This window comes from Coturnix japonica, chromosome 2 (genome assembly GCF_054131305.1).
Source record: "Coturnix japonica strain WE chromosome 2, WE-NBRP24, whole genome shotgun sequence".
Taxonomy (NCBI): domain Eukaryota; kingdom Metazoa; phylum Chordata; class Aves; order Galliformes; family Phasianidae; genus Coturnix; species Coturnix japonica.
In genome coordinates this window covers 69,729,335-69,748,266 of record NC_140664.1, presented here as the reverse complement: position 1 = coordinate 69,748,266, position 18,932 = coordinate 69,729,335, and the positions used below count along the sequence as shown (strand labels likewise).

The window sequence follows — 18,932 nt, the reverse complement described above, 5'->3', positions numbered from 1 at the left end:
GGCATCTGGCAAGGCTTCCCACTTTGTTTCTAGGACCTGGGAATTGAAGTACATCAGTTCAGCAACATAAAAAAGAGAACAACCCCTCAAAAAATCGTATTTGATTTTTTAATACGTAACTGAGAATGATACTTTGTCTTGGGCAAGGATGCAGGGAACTGTGCTCTTCTTCTGTTCACAATATAACACAGGGACTCCTTATAACACATTTTTTAAGAGCTATAGTTTGTTTTCACTTGCTTCCTTTACTCCTCCAACCAGTGGGATATTTTTCTCAAGTCCCCATTTCAGGGATAAAGAATTTATACAGCAGACAGCAACCTTGCTGATGAGAATTTTACTACTTTGGTGTCAAGATTTCAACCTGTGTTTCTAAGAAAGGATCTAGTTTACTAAGCCTGCTTTCACATATACAGTTGGAGAGGTAAATGCAGGTTCACAGAAATACCTCCCAGTAGAGTAAAAAATCTATGGCCTTCTTACCCGCCTACCTCATTTCAAGCAATGCAAAAATTCCAGCTATGTGCTACGTATGCAGAGCAGCCAGAAAGGGAGAAAAAATATTTGCCTACCTCAGAACCCACATTTACACTGCCTCCTTTCCTTGTCATGCTCCAAAGGGGCATTCAGGAATATATTCAGGGAGTGGGGACAGCTCACAGGACAGTGAAAGAAAAGAGTTTGTGCTTCCAGCCCACCAAGGAAATTGCTGTTTTTTTCCTTCTTCAAATTTGAGTCCCAGAGCTAAGCTGAAAGGAAGTTTCACTCTTTATTCAAACCTCTCTCCCAAATGGACCTCAGTTTCTAGTCCAGTTTTAATGCTGCCAAATATACTGAAAAATAGTAGCTGGAATTTGCCTTCAGTCCAAAGCGTGTGGAGGCCGTGTCTAATTTTTACATTCTTGTACCTAAAATAGAAACATTGTTAAACTAATACAATCAATCCTTTTCACTTCTATCAGTTGGCCCAATACTTGTCTCTCATAAACCACCCAGACTGTTTTTGTCTCTGTAGAAGCCCAGCTCTGAAGCTTTCTGCAGCACCAGGAACCCAGAGAGTGATTCGAAACTAGCATCATGTTGATAACAGTCTCATATTTCAGCTCCTGAAGCACACCTTCCAATAGTGTAGATGAGCAATGCCAGTTCAGTACCTCAAGTTTCTAATAGAATGCACTTGTAACCTGCTTTGGCTCTTTGTGTTAGTTCCAGCCAGCAGAGTCCCCCCAGCTAGCAGTGACCATTTGCAGTCTTTCTATAAAGCAGGAGTTTCTCCCCCTGAGAAAATAACAAGGACAGGGAGACCCAGCGCAAGAGATTTAGAAAGGCAGCTCCAAAGTGAATGCCTCTTTTCAAAAGAATATTTTACAGCAATTTAGATCTAGCACTACTCTTGCAAGGCTGACATGTAAGCTGCCTAGTCTACAGTAATAAAATATAGTTAGGATTTTGGGTTCCTTTTTTTTCCCAGCTTTGAGATTAGACTAACTTGCTAGTTTCCTTACAATGAAATATTTTGGGAAAAAGAAACATTAGAAACTTATTTCACATAATAATATAAACTAAATATAAACAGCGTGAATGGTGTTTATTCAACCTACCATTTTCAGGCAGAACTGCAGACTGAGAATACAATGTGATGAAAGGATATGAGTTTGCTACCTAGCACTGCAGAAGCTGAAACCTACAACAGAAGTGGATGGCATTAGAGTGAAGCAAATTCCATTCACATGAACCCCTGCAGAAGGTGCCCCACTGACAAGGCCTGGCCTCTCATACAGTGCCACTCAGAGAGGTACCACAAGGACAAACGAGCACCAGCCAAGTTAGGGACAGGTTCTACTTCCACAGAAATACATGGTGTGTTTCTTGTCTCTGTTTCAATAGGAGCATGACCTAAAACACATCATCCGGTCCAATCCAGCAGACATGTGGAGTTCAAAAGGTGCTGACTCAGTCACCCATTTTCACATTTGACTTCCATTGACAATGCCAGGCAGTGACACAAAGCAGTTTGTTTATTCAGAACAATCTTTTAATACCATCTCGCCTTCCAAATAAATTAGCAAATAAAATCTCTAAATCATGAGGTGATCACAGGACAAAATCTTCCCACCAGAGAAAAGAAGATCAAACACTTTTTAACCCTCATTCTGGTTTCATTGATTTGTTTCCTCCCAAAACATTAGGACTCTGCACAATTTTCATCTGCCATGAATAACAGAGTGCAGTAAACAGCAGATTCTTCTCTCAATCACGTTGGTTACATGATCAAGAAGTACCAATACTTTAACAAGGGAAGTGCTGCTACAAAATCCTGAGAAAAATATTCCTGGAAAAGTTTTGTTTTGTTTGCTTGTTTGTTTATGCTTGTTTTGATGCGTGCTGTCAGCCTGTTTTTGTTTTTCCTGGGTAAGTGTGTACAAACAAACAAACAATAATAAAAAGACCTTGAGGCAAGTCATCCCAAAGCGCTACAAGCCCTTAAGAAGGAAACCTCGCGTCTCTGTAAGCTAGGGACTTCATAAGCAGGGAAACCTGCACTGAAAGGCTCAGTCACTTGCTGAGATCACACAAGGACTTGGTTGTGACTCCTGTGATGCTCAGAACCCATCAAAATCTTTATCTTGTACTGAATTAGTTATGATTCCTAAGATAATTACTGTTTAGATCTTGTTTTAGTGTTGCCATGCTGGAAAGTAACCCCTCCACAAGAAAGGAGGTTTTTGAATAGAACAGTCTGATCAATTATAAACCCTTTTTAGATTTAACTCGTAACTGTGAGCCCTGGAACTCAAAACTTGCATTGCTTCTCAGTTATTTTCATACTGAAATGGAAGGGCTGCATCACTGTAAAACTGCAAAGTAATGCTGATGTAGCAATGAGTACCAGCTGCGTCATTACTGAAGCCCAACTCTACAGGGTTTGTATTAATTCCTTTGCTACTCTTTTCTTTTGATTTGATTTTAGACGTTGGTCTAGACAGATGACAGTGTTCCCAGACATCTATTCCCAAGGGACTTGCCCTCATGCCAGGAGGTGCCACTTGAAGGGATTTGAAATACCCCTGCCACTGAGCTCAGGCTGCAGCCCTTGCACTTTTGGGTTTGCCCTGCCCAGAGAGCAGGAAGAAGGCAGCAAAAGCATACTGAGCTCCTCCTTTCTGTAGTTTTTTGCTCATGTGTCGGAAGGATCGTGAGGCCCCACTTTCACGTTCTGTATTCGTACTGAAAATCAAGATCAAGCGAACTTTTGCCCTTCTGCTCCAAAACCATGACATCATGCCATCTCCCTACTGAGTCAAGATATGAGAAGCCCTCCTGTCAGCCATCCCAGCACCAGACTATCAGGCAGCAGATTTAACTCTGTGATTCCTGCTTCCTGTCCCTTTAATCACCAGATTCTTGATTAATAATTGTATGTTTCTGTAAAAGGGCAAAAATGCCTCTCTGTGTGAAAAAGTTTAAATATATAAAAAACATTTCATAAAAATACTTAAAAAATCAAAATGCCCCATGAGCCTGTAAACATAGCCTGTAAATCTCTGTTAACTGGAGTCATTTGAAATGCAGTCTTTCAGGCTCTCTTCTGCCTTGTCCAGTAAGATTTTAAGATAACCTATATAAATGCCACTTGTATTTCAACTCCTGTTGCTTCCGTCTTCTTCTTTGTTTCCATTATGACAGATCGTTTCCCAGTGTTGGCAATTTCCTTTGGAGATATCATTTGTCTTTGCTTTTAACAGAGTTCTGGTTGGCCTGATTTTGAGGTTTTCTTACAGAGTGTGTTCGAGGTCTGATTGGTAATAAAAGCAAAACCAAGATGCTTAGAATGTGCATGTGAAAATACATAGACCTGGGAATAAAACCAGAAAGAGAATATTATGTTTGTTGGTAGTAACATGAATTGAGCAACCTCATTAAGCCCATATAGAATTTAGTTCTAATGGATGAATGCAGATTGCATGAACATGACCTAGTAAGCACCAAAATAAAACCCTGAGTCTCACTCAGTCTATGCATCAATGAAAACATTGTCATAGACGTTAATGAGGCAAGGAATCAATCAGCTAACTCCACTATCCAAAGTCTGACAGCTCAGATAAGCCCACATAGATGAACCCTAGATTCACCGTCTCTCTTTTAATGTTAGAGTACACCGGGCTACGTTCTGAAAATAAATCCTTCATGAACATCAGATTGTACCAGTTAAAATTAAAATAAGCAACTGAATGGGAAAGAAAAAGAAATATTTCAAATGCTGAGATCTGAAATAAACCAAAACATTCACTTTTTATCTGAGGAAGGTAAGATATTGGCAGCTACAGAAGGGACTTGTTTTTTATGGCAACTACTCAGAGATACCTTTCTTTGATATCTTAGTAAATATCAAATATTTTTATTTCCAATAACTTTGTACACACAAAATTGAACAGAAACCAAAAATACTTAAATTAACCACATGAGGCTGTGCCCGCTTGGAGAGGAACCAGTTTGGGAGCAGTGTGGTCCAGCTCTTAATAATGGAGATGCATCTTTGTGTGGTCTCACTTGCGCTTTTTGCTGCAGTCATTAATATCCTCACATGGTGCTTACTACCACTGTTGGATATGCAAAGCTCCAAAAACTCATGTTCTAGTCCAATGGTTTAAAATTTCCTTGATTCTGCATAAAGTGTTAATTACTTTGAAATTCACTAGGGAAAAAAAATACTAAAGTGATGATTCAGCTGGGGACAAGGATGGAAACATAATTTTCTTTATTCAAAATTTGGGTATTCAGTACTTTTTTTTTTTTTTTTTTTTATACTGGCACAGTATAAAAGTTGTAACTAACTTAAGTTAGTTATGTATATTTATTTCTGTTGTTTTAAGGCTAGCAATGTGATTTCATATTGACCATCATTTTTGTTTTTATGCTAGAGGAATGAATCCTCTTTCTTCTTATCAAATACTGTTATTCTGACATTTCATTGTAGAACCAAAGAAAAGCTCTGTCAGGCACCCTCCTTAACTACTGCTCCACACAGCTGGCAGCTAGAAACCTGTTCTTATCTCACTGAGCCCCTCCTTCTGCCAACTCACATTATTCTTAGCCTCTCCAGCCTTGGCCACTGCTAAAGGTGGTTGAGACCTGAGTACTTTGAAAAAGGAAGCTGAGTATGTGAAAACTCAGATGAACTGAGAACATAGAAAAACTGAGAAGTAAGCAAGAAGATCTCTGCCTTGGCCTTCATAGCTTAAGTTATAGGAGTGCAGAAATCACTTCTTACGTTACCAAATATCCTGCCTATGCTGATCTGGAGTGCTGTAGTCAGGAAGAGAGAACTTACTTGTAAAACTTAATTGTGGGCTCAACAGCCAGCATCACAAAGGGTGCAACAGTATAGCACACCGCCAGCTGTGTGACAACCCAGGTAGCAACATCATAGGCCATCTTGAGAGGCACTGATGAGAGGAAATAATGTCTGCAATTGTTTCTTATCTGAAAGTCAAAGAGAAATAAACAGAAAATAGCATAAATTTATTTCTTAGGCTAAGTCACAAAAACATACTAAAGTGTACGCACTGCACTCTCCACAGAATGTTAGCATGGAAAGCACCAAGAATAAGAAAGCAGGCAGAACTGCATTGATAGACGTACAAAGATCCTGTAGTCAACCAGTGGTAAACAGAAGAGTGTCCCATTTCCTTCTGTTATACTCACCAGAGAAGACTCTCACGTTACATATCCTGGACAAGACCTTTGAGGAGGGAAATTGTCTTGATTTTCCTCTCCCATTTTTGATTTAGTACTGCTTATTAACTGTGAAGCAGTTACTTCAAATGAACAAGTGTGTGTTTATATCTGCAAGCGTACTCAGCTCTCCGCAGATTTTGGTATAGCTTCCCATCTTTTAATTGGATCCTCATAAATGAAGGGCAAAGCACAGGTTAATATAGCACGCTCAGCAAAATGCTCTAGCCATAGAGGGTAATACTGACCACTACTCTAATGCACCTTTCAAATTCACTTGATTACCTATCCATAGTCAAACACCAAGTCAATAGTGCTGCTTCCCAGCCCCACCCAAGTGGCTGGTTCATCCTGAAGGACCACCAGTGATAAACGCATCATCAATAAGATGCAAAATCTGTTTGGCCTTTGGTGGCTCTTCCAAAAATCAGGCCCATGAACAGAGCCCAGCTTACTGCATCAATTGTATAAACATTATAGCACTCCAACTTAGGCTAATGCTCAGACCATCACAATGTCTTTTGAAAGACTGTGCTGAGAGTTGATTATTAGTCAACACACACACAGGACATGAACTAGTAGAGGTATGGACTCAAGCTTAACCTTGAATGCCAAGCTATTTTGACTGCATTCATCTAGCCAGTAGCAGTAACAAACTTCTAACCGTACACCCATGCAATGTTTTCTCTGACAGCCAGGGGCAGCATCGCAGCACACACAGAATGAGTGCTAACTATAACTGCTGGGATGCTTGGTAATTAGCATTAACAAAGAACAAAGTTGCAGTGAACATCAACCCCTGCAAAGGCATGACAGAGAGCTCACAGCAGGGACAAGCTGCTTGGATGTGCCAGGGTGGTCCCTGCAGTTGATAGCTGGAGAGCATCTACTAAGGGCCTTGGAAGAGAACAACAAAAGGTACATACTGCTCTGGCTGCGAGTGTGATAAGGATTCCAGTGAGAAACGTAAAATAATATCCAGGATAGATACCATGCCACAGGGCCGACAGGATGAATGTTAAAGCAGTAGGATACCACGGAGCTCTGTCATAACAAACACTGTAAAGAGGAAAACAAAACAAGTGGCTGAATATAGCAGAAGAATGGAAACTATGCTTCAAATCTCTTAGTTTTTAACATCTCACTGTTTTCCTACATGTCTCATCTTGCCTCAGTTACAGACCAGGACATGAGCTGTTCTCTCTTCATTGATTTGGCAGGTTAGCTAGAAAGAGTTAGCATGCTTCTTTGCAATGAGGATCTAAAAAGCACATGTAAAAATACTTCCAGCACTCACAGCAATCGAATAATTAAAATGGCAGAGAGCAGGCAAGATTTCTCATTTACCATTACACCTCTATACTGGAATTACACATTTCTCTACAAAACTCTGATGGTGAATCAAGAATAAGTAGAAGGACAAACAGACATCACCCTTCCCCAGTAAAAAGTATTTTTAGGCACTGTCATCTGAGAGATGCTAGGAACAACAGAAAGTGCCTTTGGCTATTGTAAAGCAGCCCAAAATCTTACTTCAAAGATGCAGGTGAATGATACCAGTTCAAGAACACGCTAGCAAATCTGTGTATCCACTTGAGTTTTAAATGAAATGTTGTGTTTCAAAGAAAATAATCAAAATAATGCATTTCCTACCACATCAGTGGAATTGTGAAAAACATAGATAGTAAAATTAACTTAGCAGATAGTAAGATAACATTTAACAATAAAAATAGTAATGAAAACTACAACATACCAGTGCCATCATTTCAGGCACTACATCAGCTGACTGTACTCTGAGCTTTAATCATGCCAAAAAACATAATAAGCAACAGGAGATTGTTAGAGCTACAAAATCTAGGCTTATGCTAGCATTTACATGAGCAACAGATAGGGTTTAAAATAAGAAACTTCTTCTCCATATCCTAAACAGAGGCTCAGTAGCAAGCATCTTGTGATAACTCAAAGCTGGACTGCACTCTGAAGATTTGGACTTCTGTCCAAGTCCTAATTGACTGGATCCCAGTGACCCAAAGAGGTTTGATTCTGATAGTAACATGCATGATAAACATAATATAGTATAGCAAGAATGATGAAGGCAAAGAGCAGCCTAAAACCTGATTCCTAACTTAAATCTACCCTCTCTGAGCTTGTGAGAACCAATGAGGTTCAACAAAGCCAAGTACAAGGTGCTGCACTTGGGTTGGGGCAATCCCGGGTAATTATACAAACTGTGAGAAGAACCTCTTGAGAGCAGCCCTGCAGAGAAGGACTTGGGGGTCTTGGTAGATGAGAAGCTGAATGTGAGCCAGCAGTGTGCGCTTGCAGCCCAGAAGGCCAACTGTGTTCTGGGCTGCATTAAAAGAGGAGTGGCCAGCAGGGAGAGAGAGGTGATTGCCCACCCCTACTTATCTTATGAAACCCCAGCTAGAGTACTGTATCCAGGCCTGGAGCCCCCAGTACAAGAAGGACATGCAGCTCTTGGAATGGGTTCAGAGCAGGGCCACTAAGATGATCAGAGGGCTGGAGCACCTCTCTCATATGAGGAAAGGTTGAGGGAACTGGGCTTGATTAGCTTGGAGAAGAGAAGGCTACAGGGAGACCTCATTGTGGACTTCCATTATTTGAAAGGAGCACATAAACAGGAGGAGGTATATCTGTTCATGAGGGTGGATAGTGATAGGACAAGGGAGAATGGTCTTAAACTGAGACACAGGAGGTTTAGGTTACATATCAGGAGGAGGTTTTTCACTCAGAGGGTAGTGATGCACTGGAACAGGCTGCCTAAGGAAGTTATGGATGCCCCATCTCTGGTGACCCTGTACATAGCAGGGGGTTGAAACCAGATGATTACTGTAATCCTTTTCAACCCAGGCCATCCTATGATTCTGTGATTCCCCTTATTCCATCATCACAAACCCAGCTCCAGAGTCTGTCTCCTTCTTTCCTGTAGTTCCAGTTTAGATACTGAAAGGCCACTATCAGATCACCTCACACCTTTCTTATAGAACATCAAATACCACTACATTCCACTAAATGTTATAGGCAGAGGGAACAAAGAAAGAACAAAAGACTATAAACGTATAGAGATCCACTGTCAGTTTTTTTTCAGGACGTCTAAACCCAAGCAAATTACTCTTCCATTATGCTTACCGTTTTAGCCAGGCAGCTGTCTGAATATTCCAGTTTTCAAGGTACATTTTAAAACTTGTTGCAGTCTAAGAAAGAAGTTCATGTGAAATGTTAGTATTAAAACCTGTAATATAATACTGGCATTTTAGATTAGAGAAATGCTAGACATGAAAAATATTCCTTCTACTAGCTGATTATCATGAGGGTTGTGCCACAGTCCATCATTACACTAACATATTTTGGAATGGAATTATCTAGTTTGATTGCTGCTAACACTTGGCACTTGCTTTGTTTTGTAAAATTAAACATGTTTCATTATTTTTCGAAGGATGGGAAATACGAAGAGCTTTCTCCATTTTAATGTTTGGCCTTCCCTACAGTTCACAAGCAGCTTCATTTCTGGAAGAGAGATTTTGCTACCCATTACAAAGTGTGGAATTCCCTAGACTGCCATTAAAACAAAGTGTTAAGAAAACTAAAATAAACGCATTATTATTTGGAAAAGGAAGAAAATTGGAGTAATTACAAGACTAAATTTAGAACCTAGTTTTCAATCTACTATTCAGCTTGAGATACTGGAGCAGACCCCAGGGTCCTGGAGGAACTATTTGTACATCCTCACAGAATCAGCTCCCCTAACCTGAGGGAACTGCTGGAACCTGTCCAGTATCCAGTTCCTCCCTAGCAAATCCCATCTCTGGTAGATCCCTGACCCCACTCCCCCTTGCTCTATGCTTGCTGACAGCAACTCCCCAGGGTCTCCTCATCAAGTAGGGATAAATGACTAGTCTCCGGTGATTCAGTAAAACCACATCATTTTGTCCTATCAGGTGAAGTCAAAAGAACACTATAAAGAAGGAATAAAGAGAAATGTTTCTGAGGGGAAATATTCAGATATTTTTGTGCTTTCACACAAGAATCCTGAAGGTTGGCACTTCATGCTCTGTTGATAAAGTTAAAAATGATTAGCAACTCCCAATGCAGTACTGCTGCATTGTAATTGTATTACTGCACCTAAAGAAGCCAAGAAAAATGTATTTCTCATCCAACTAATACTGATGCCATCTTTTGTAAGTTCCCCTTACACCAGTAAGAAAGAAAGCAGTCACTGGCTGCCAGAATATGTATGCTGCCAAGGTTTTCTTCAAATTCCCACCCCCCACGTTTAAGCACTTGTCACATTTTAATGCCCTCACAACTCCTGTTATGTGCTTTTCTACAACAGACTACTACAAATCAGGTCCGTCTGTAGTCATATTTATCACTCAAGTTCTCAATCCTCATGTAGTTTTACACATAAAAGTGGTGATTCCTGCATAAAATGTACTGTACAGTCACACTTAAGCTATAACTCCCAGAACTGCCATTGGCATATAAAGAAACAATTCAAGGCTCACGTGAAGTGACACTGTCTGTAGCCTCTCTTCTCATTACATGACCAATCAAGTGAGGACGTTTTATTTCCTGCTGACTCAGGTGCTCTCTCAAATAAAACTGGGAAATTTGGAAAGACACAGCAGATCATCACACCTGGCAGGGCTCCTGAGGCTGGAATGGCCCCTCTGCTTTACAATACTTTCTCCACTCCAAGCCCTAATATTTGTGTAAAGGAAAAAAACTTCCATGGGTCCCACAGTTCAGCAGGTAGAGAGGAGTTCCTGTTCCTGTTTACTTCATTCAACTTAACTGGAGAACACTACCTGTACTTAACTGTCCTCCTTTCAACATGAATTGCCTTAGCTCACCCAGCTGGGATTTGTTTCCTGCCCCAAAACCAAATTAGATATTGAACGAAGATCTCAGAGTGGTAATTAGGGTGCTGCTAGCATTGAGGAGTATAAAGCATTTCTGGGATGTGTATTCTGTGCCACTGAAGGAGGGAAGTGTAAAGGATTGCAGTTAAAAAAAAGAGAGAGAAAGAAAGAAACAGATAAATGATGTTGAGAAAGAGAGAATGTACAAAGATAGTTCCAGCTTTGGCATCTTTCAACATTTTTCAGCTACGAATTACAAAAGCTGTTTCGTTTTTGAGAAGAGCTATTACAGCACATTTGCATAGTCACAGGTCACTCAGCCATAAAGCAATCTGTTTTAGTCTGCTTTTCCTTTTAAAAGCATAACTACAGAATTACAGGGGGAAGTTCCTCCTATTTCTAAAGAAAAGCAGCTTTTAGAAAAAACAGTCGCAGACATGAACGTTTTCACATCCCCCTGGCATTCAGAGAATATTCTCTGAGGCAAACAAATAATGATGCTGGCTATTTCTTACATCAAAGAAAATATACAAATATCTTACAAAAGACTAATGGACACTTAAAAGCATGCTGCAGTAACAAGAAAAACATGTGATATATGATTGAGAAAACACATGGTTTGCTGGACAGATCTCCAGATCGGCTATCATCTAAACTCAGCATGGCACCAGCAGTTTCCATTCAGGTTTCCCTGTATCTGTTACAGCTCCCACCCCTGCTGGTCCCTATTTAGAAGAGGCACTCCAGCCACATGCAGGAACTCAGCTCTTCCATGTGTTTGTGCATTTTCTGCTGCTGATAGCTTCTCTCACTACCAACACTCGTCTCATCTGGATTATAAAAGGGGAAGACTGCTTGAAGTAGATGGATGGAATACACTGCAGATGGTGAAGAATCATAGCTCCAAGCAATTTATTGACCCACTGAACTCAGCTACAATCTACAGTAATTGACTGCTCATTTATTAAGTATCTGATTAATCATTTATTAGCCCTCTATAAACTATTTACAAATGCAACCTGAATATAGAGCATTACAAAGGCTGTGTGACAGATGCTATTTATCTGCCCAACAGATAAAATGCAAACCCTCTCCAAGTTAAAGACAGGCACACTGGTGGCATGGATTTACCTTCATTCCAGCAAACAGTCTCCCCACTATCATACTTAATTATCTGTAGTCATGCCGATGTTGCTATTCCTTTAACTCACCTCAATATTCCAGATATTTAAGTTGGACAACAGGTCCCAGCGGAAAGCACCTTTTTCGTCAACTCCACTGAATCCATACCCAGCTGCATTGTTGACTGCATCTGCTGCAATATGAAAGCAAAATGGGTCAAATCAGACTGTTAGAGAAGTGTTTTCTTGCAGCTGCATATGGCACTAAACATTCAAGTCATCTTTGTAGGACTAGTATCTTCTCTTTTAAAAACAAGTTTGTCTTGGCAAAGGGATGACCTGGACAAGGGGACTGAGTACACCTTCAGCAAATTTGAAAATGACACTAGGTCAGGAGGAAATGTCAACTTGCCTGATGGTAGGAAGGCCCTCTCAGGGATCTGGACAGGCTGGATAGTTAGACTGAGGCCAATAGGATGAGGTTCAGCAAGGCCAAGTGTCAGGTACTCTTGTACTTCAGCCACAACAACCCCAGGCAATACTACAGGCTTGGGGCAGAGTGGCTGGAATACTGTTTGGAAGAAACTGTCCTGGTCAAAGCTTGGCTGAACATTAGCCAGCAGTGTGCCAAGGAGGCCAAGAAAGCCAACTGTATTACTTGTATCAGTAATACTGTTGCCAGCAGAAGCAGGGAGCCCTTTCCTTGCTCCAGCCCACTGACCATCTCAGTGGCCCTTCTCCAGCAGCTCCACATCTTTCCTTTCCTGGTGGCCTGGATTCACTACTCCAGATAGGGCCTCACAAGGGAAGAGCAGAGAGGGACACTCACCTACCTCACACTGCTGGCCACCCCTCTTTCAATACAGCTCAGGATACTGTTGGCTTTCCAGGCTGCAAGTGCACACTGCTGGCTCATGTCCAGCTGTTCATCCACCAGAACCCCCAAGACCTTATCCACAACACCAAAAAACTCATTGAGAACACCACACACTTGACCTTGTTAGACTTCATTTGGTTCATGTGGGCTCACTTTTCAAGTGTGTTCAGGTCCTTCTGAATGACATCCCTTTCTTCTGTTGTATTAACTACACTGCTCAGATTTGTGTTGTCCACAAACTTGGTGAGAGTGCACTTGAACCATCAAATATGCCATAGATAAAAATGTTGAAGAGCACTAATTCCAAGACAGACCAACCCCTGGGGGGCACTACTCAAAACCTGCCTTCACCTGGACATATAGCCACTGACAACAACCCTCTGGCTACAACCATCCAAACAAGTATTTTTCTCTTGAATAGCCAAGCCTTCAAATCCATATTTCTTCCATTAAGAGATAAAGATGTGGTGGGGCATCATGTCAAAGACCTTGCACAGCTCCAGGCAGACATAATCAATTGCCATCCCTTTGTCCACAAAAGCTGTTACTTCATCACTGAAGGTCGTCAGATTGGTCAGGCACTATCTGTCCTTGGTGAAGCTGTGCTGGCTGTCTCATGTCACCTCCTCATCTTGCATGTGGCTTAACATATCTTCCAGGAGGATCCGTTACATGATCTTCCAGGCACAGAAGCAAGGTTAATCAACCTGTAGTTTCCTGGATTTCCTTTCTCACATCCTTAAAAATGGGAGTGATGTTTCCATTTTTCCAGTTGCTACGGACTTCACTTGACAGACAAAAAAATTCAAATATGATGGAGAATAGCTTGGCTACTGCAATTCCTTTAGGATCCTAGGAAGCATGTCATCTGGCTTCACAGACTTGTAAGACACTCAGCCTCACAGGCTGAAGTTCTTGTAGTTTCCCAAGACACCAAGTAACTATTTGGCCCTTGCCTGGGAGCCATTTCATCAATGGAGCTCAAATCCTGCTTTTAACATGCCCCTATGAGAAACCTATTGTCTATGTAACGAAAAAATAGGAGGAGGTCATTATTGTATAGATGGAGACACCACTGAAGATACAGGAAGAAAAAGGAAAGCAAAAATACAGTTAAGGCTTTTCCTTCTAGATCAATTACAAAATATAAGCTTGCAATAAGTCAAGCTTTAAAAAGGTCAGTGTTTATTTCTGGAGAGTGAAAACTGATTTTGCTATGTAAGTGCCAGGAATACAGGCACAACTTCTTGGAGAAACCCTAAAGTGAAAAACCAGGGAGAGAACTTAAATAAAAGCAACAATGAAAACAAATAAGTAAATAGAAAATAAATAAGCAACATTGTCTAACCTGACACTTTCCGTTTATTAAACAAGCTAGATTTTATTGTTGGAATGAAAGGTCTTCCAACTTTTATATCTTTCCCTGTTAAAAAAACAAAACAACAACAACAAAAACAAAAGTTTGTCAAAAATTGTATTTACTGTATGTCCTGCCAGCACCTTGCTATGAGACCAGAGAAAAGCTGTAAGACTTATAGGATTCTACCTGCTAATAGACTGTCATTGTCAGTAGAGGTTTGTTCCTCCTCGCTCGATGGGTAGTAGGGACTACTTAGTGCTTTTTTGTCAAATGCAAGAAATCAGAAATCCAGGGGCACAGCAACACCACAGATATCCAAGACTCTTGCCTCACATGCTAACATCCAATAGAAAAACATGGCTTGAGCAAAGAAGTATCTTAGCTGTCCTGCCTTCCAATTACTTGTGAAAACCCAAACTCCATGAATTTCAGCAGAGGTTTCCCTGCTGATTTCAACAGCTCTAATATATACATTTTGCTCCACAAAAACCCTTGGAGGTAGGCACTCAATTCCAAATTGCTTTCAGCAGCAGCTCTGAGTCAAGTTTGTAGCCACGCTTCGCATAAATATTGTTCGTGCAAAGAGAAACCACATTTTTCTGTCTTGCATCTGACATTTCATGAATCTGCAGGAATTCAATATTGCAGATCTCACACAATACTACAACTGTCCCCTTCTAAAAGCAAGAAGTGCTTATAAGCAGTTTCAGCAAGCACTTTTAGAATGCCTTATGCTATAGCATTGAAAGCTAAACAGCAAAAGGACAAAATGTCTGCTGTTTTGTTTCCTGAGTTTGTAATGTGAATAACTGAGAACTCAACAATCAGAATGCAGTGCATGCTTTTCCCAGCACCCCTCCACTGCACGATATTTCTGCAGCCTTTAAGGGTCACCCATGTCCTAACTCGATTAATCTCTTTGATAATGACCTAATGGTTAACTACGATGTTGGAAAAAATTTAGATGGCGATTTAATGCTGAGTACCTCTAAAAAAGAGTTACTCAGAAAAGAATTCTTTACCTCAGAGCATTTCCTGCCCCAGAGATGCTAATCCTCAATGTTTTTTTCTAAATCTGTCAATTTTATTTTCAGCATCACAATGAATTTCTCTGGTTCTTCCCATGCTATCTCAATGATATTCTCAGACTCAAACACACGTGTCTCTGCAGAATCTACATACACACAAAAGTCTTGCAATATCAGCAAAGAATTCAGTCTCACAATTTTCAGCCTAGACAAGAAGGTTTTGAATCCTCACACACAGGCAGGAAAGGTGACTTCAAAAAGGAAGAAAGTAAAATAGAAAAAGATTATTTTGACCCCTGAGCTAGTTGGATTCTAATAATGAAGCCAAGGCAATTTGCTACTCTCAATAATGAATTCTCTTCTTTTTCTTTTCATTTTCCTTGCAGAAGCTCTTGGTCCTTCTCATTGCCTTCATCATTCTCCACCTTCCCCATGGTTCTTTGTTGCTTTCTCATTTGCTCGAGGCTAGCACCTCACAGTGCCCTGGAGGCAAAGCCTAACTGCAGTTCCCCCCAAGAACCACAGTTTTCTAATACAGATGCACATGCAGAAGTCCCATAACAAAAGAGAGGTCTGTTCACATAGTAACATATTTGTAAGCCCGAGCCAGACTGAGTGTAAGCTTGAGTATGACTAATTTTAACCTACTGACCCCACTGACATAAGTGTCAAATAATGAACAAAGCATAAGAATTGAGGTTTAGAAGAGGTAATCTTTCCCTTTTTTTATTTTTTTTTTCCTATGAATGCATGTAAAAATTATTTTAGTGTAATTATGAAACTTTAAGAGGAAATTGTTACACTGACTCTACTGGTGAGAAGCTGAAAATTAGAACAGTTTCCAGAGGCAGAGGATATCCGACAAATTGGAAGAGATTTTATGCACATCTCCCTACTTCATTGGGAATCAGCAGAAACATGCATACATCTTCTGTGTAAACTACAGGTCTATGCACTATTTTATTTCATTGCCCTCTCACCATATCAGACCTTTTCACCCACCTTCCCAATTATGAAATGATTTGTTACAAAAATAAGTGATGTAGCCAGACTTACCTAACGTCCATGCAAAGTAATACTTTGGTTTTGCAGACTGTGTCACAACATACAGGTAAACAAGTCTTGTTAAGAAGGGCGTTTTATCAAGAAATTCATTATCAATAATATATGCCATAGGAAAGTTCTTGGTAAGTGTCAAGAATAAAACAAGAGATACCAGTGTGATACACAACTTGTACATCACTGCTCCCTAAAAAATAAATGACATTAAAATGTAAATTAGAAGCATTTGCTTGAAGGAAGAAAAAAGCAATGTTCATGACAAATAAAAGCAGTGCTCATGGCATATAAAAATAACATTTGAGAACCAATTAAATCAGCAGTGACAACGCTGACAATAATTTAGAAGACATGACCAAAAATAGACACAGTCCAAGAATATGTCTAACACTGTTTACTGAGCTAACTAGAGATAGGTACAAAGAAGAAATAGAAGTGAAAATTGGCAGTGGAGGTCCTAAAATGAGAAAAAAAAAGAAAGAAAAAAAACAAACAAACAAAACTAACAATAAAAGAAGCCAAGATAAAAAGGAAAAAGCTTTACTATATGCACTGTCATGTTTTGGAACGAAAGACATGATTCCTCCTAGAAGCCAAAAAGCATCAGTATTCAGCACAATGGCAGGCCTCACTGTCCAGCTGCCATCCAGATGTCTTGCTAAAATCACTTGTCAAAAAAGCATAATCTCATACAGCAGCATACTTTCCCATGAAGTAGGATATCTGCTACACAACGCTGCTTTCTATTACTACTCTTCAGCTTTTTATATAAATATATATATAAAATAATCATGTTGTTTCAGTAGTTAGAAGCTCAACTTCATGTAGACATCAAGAATAAACACTCCTTGATACGGGCACAATAAAAAAAGTAAAAGAGGCACTTGGCGACCACGCAAAAATTGACTCATGCACTATTAAAAGATTAATAAAAGTGTGATATGTTATTGAAAAAACAATGCATTTCAGAAAATATAAATATTTCCCACTGTGCATTAATAATGGGTATTTATTTTTAAATGGTTACAGTGCAAATCTTAATATTTGCTGCCGACTTGCAAGTAACACAGTGAGGGCTTTAATCTGATCTCAGTAAGACTAGTGTAAATCTGAAGTCTTGCAAGGCACCTGGACATACTACAGTTTCTAATTAGCCACGATTTCTGTACTCCTAACATATTCTGCATTACAAGTGGGATGTGACTTTGCTTTCTGATATGTGTGCTGTTTTCCTCATCTGTCTGGAGCTGAACTGCAATTTGTAGTTATTAGAACCTGAAGAAAATTCCCACTGCTGCGCAAAGGACACCCATTGACCAATGAATGACCCATTCTGCAAGCTGAATATATTTGGGGAATTCAAGGGAAGATACAGCCCCTTCACCCCTGACCCTGCGATGAAAACAGCAGCCACTTTACAGGAAAAAAAAAATAACAACAAAAACACATTGTAACATTTACTGGAAATTTAACTGGAAACTGTTTATTTCCTCTTTGTTTTAAATTATGAGAACCCTCTCTTTTCCCTTGCAATCAATCTTTGTTGTTTTAAAACTTACAGTTGGAGAAGGATCAGGAAGTCTGTCATAACCCTTCTGCTTCCAGTTCACTTCTAATAGTTTCATGTGCACATGCCTCCCTTCAATGAAAGCTATGTAATCCTTATAATTGCTGCAAGGTCCAGCTATGATGCTCATAAAATTGAGGAGATAGCTTAAATACTCCAGTAAGGAAGGTCTTGTCCTGTAAGAATCATCCATGTACAACAAAAGAAAAAAAAAAAAGATAAATCTTAGCAAATGTTTTAACGAACACTTTGAGTTGTACCATCTGCCTCAGCCCTCTCCTAATACCCTCCCATAGCTGAAAGCTAACTTTATCTTTTAGCTTTTCTTACATCCCACTGTTGTCTGGCAGATGGCAGTCAGAACAAGGGTAATGAGTAATATGGAAGCACGTAAACCCCAGGTGAGCAAATGCTACGAATCTGAAAAGCTGTATTATTATTATGAGAAGCCATTAGCTTAAAAATAGGCCATAAATCTAAGTATCCACTCTCCAACAAACTGACCTGCATGCTATGATCAGGCCAGCAGTAACAAGAGTGAGAAGCTGGTGCTGTTCTGGACATCTGCCCAGTAAGTCATGGGTCAGTAAGGGCTAGAAGACCACCAGCTGAGTAATGTCAGCCCCACCAAGCTGTTGCAATGCAACACTTTGTGTTGTTACGCAAACTATAGGGCAGGGAGCTTTTAAGACAACTGACAGGAGTGCTCCACCACACTTTTGAAAGCAGCTGCCTGCACAGTTTAGCCCTCCAAAAAACGGAAGCATAATGTGAGACATACAAGGAACAGAATGAAGAGGCTCTCTGTCCTTCTGTGCAAATAAAGGAAGTAATTGCTTGTATTGCAGCACGAACAGGAAAAGGAAGTAGGGTGAAAACACTTAAAATACATCTGAAGAAAAAAGTCGGAGAAGGTTCATCTTGTCTGCTTTTTGCATTTCACAGGGCATAAATCCCCAGTTCCTTTGGAGGTTTTAGCATCAGATATAAAAAGATCCACTGTCACTGCAACAGAGCGGTAGGATTGAAAAGAAAGATGTGCAGGCCTTTCTCCACTAGTACAGTTTCTAAAGTGTTGAGCTTTCTTTATTTATGTGGCAGAAAACGTGAATGCTTAAATTCTGTACTGAGATACACAGTGTTGTCTATTAATGTGCTAATAGCTCCCAGATCAAAAGAGAATCCAGAGCACAGTGTTTTAGGACTCTCCTCTCCAAGATACAGATGAACACGCACAAGCAAAAGCCCACTTAAAATTCTTTCTGATTTAAAGATAAATTTCTAGCAGAAAAACTAAGCAA

General features: G+C 40.1%; 1 protein-coding gene across 4 annotated transcripts in view; it reads right to left on the bottom strand.

Annotated features, from left to right (window-relative positions):
- Window positions 1-2,000: 2,000 nt before the first annotated feature.
- MBOAT1 (membrane bound glycerophospholipid O-acyltransferase 1) overlaps window positions 2,001-18,932 on the bottom strand; it is a 56,960-nt gene continuing 40,028 nt past the window's right edge. For all 4 annotated transcript variants that reach the window (XM_085540153.1, XM_015854751.2, XM_085540151.1 and 1 more), the window contains 7 exons: window positions 17,624-17,807; window positions 16,062-16,254; window positions 11,831-11,934; window positions 8,887-8,951; window positions 6,663-6,795; window positions 5,333-5,484; window positions 2,001-3,856 (listed from right to left, as the gene is read on the bottom strand). In XM_085540153.1, the coding sequence (XP_085396279.1) occupies window positions 3,724-3,856; window positions 5,333-5,484; window positions 6,663-6,795; window positions 8,887-8,951; window positions 11,831-11,934; window positions 16,062-16,254; window positions 17,624-17,807 (964 nt within the window). In that variant the 3' untranslated portion in view covers window positions 2,001-3,723. The remainder of the gene's footprint in view (window positions 3,857-5,332; window positions 5,485-6,662; window positions 6,796-8,886; window positions 8,952-11,830; window positions 11,935-16,061; window positions 16,255-17,623; window positions 17,808-18,932) is intronic.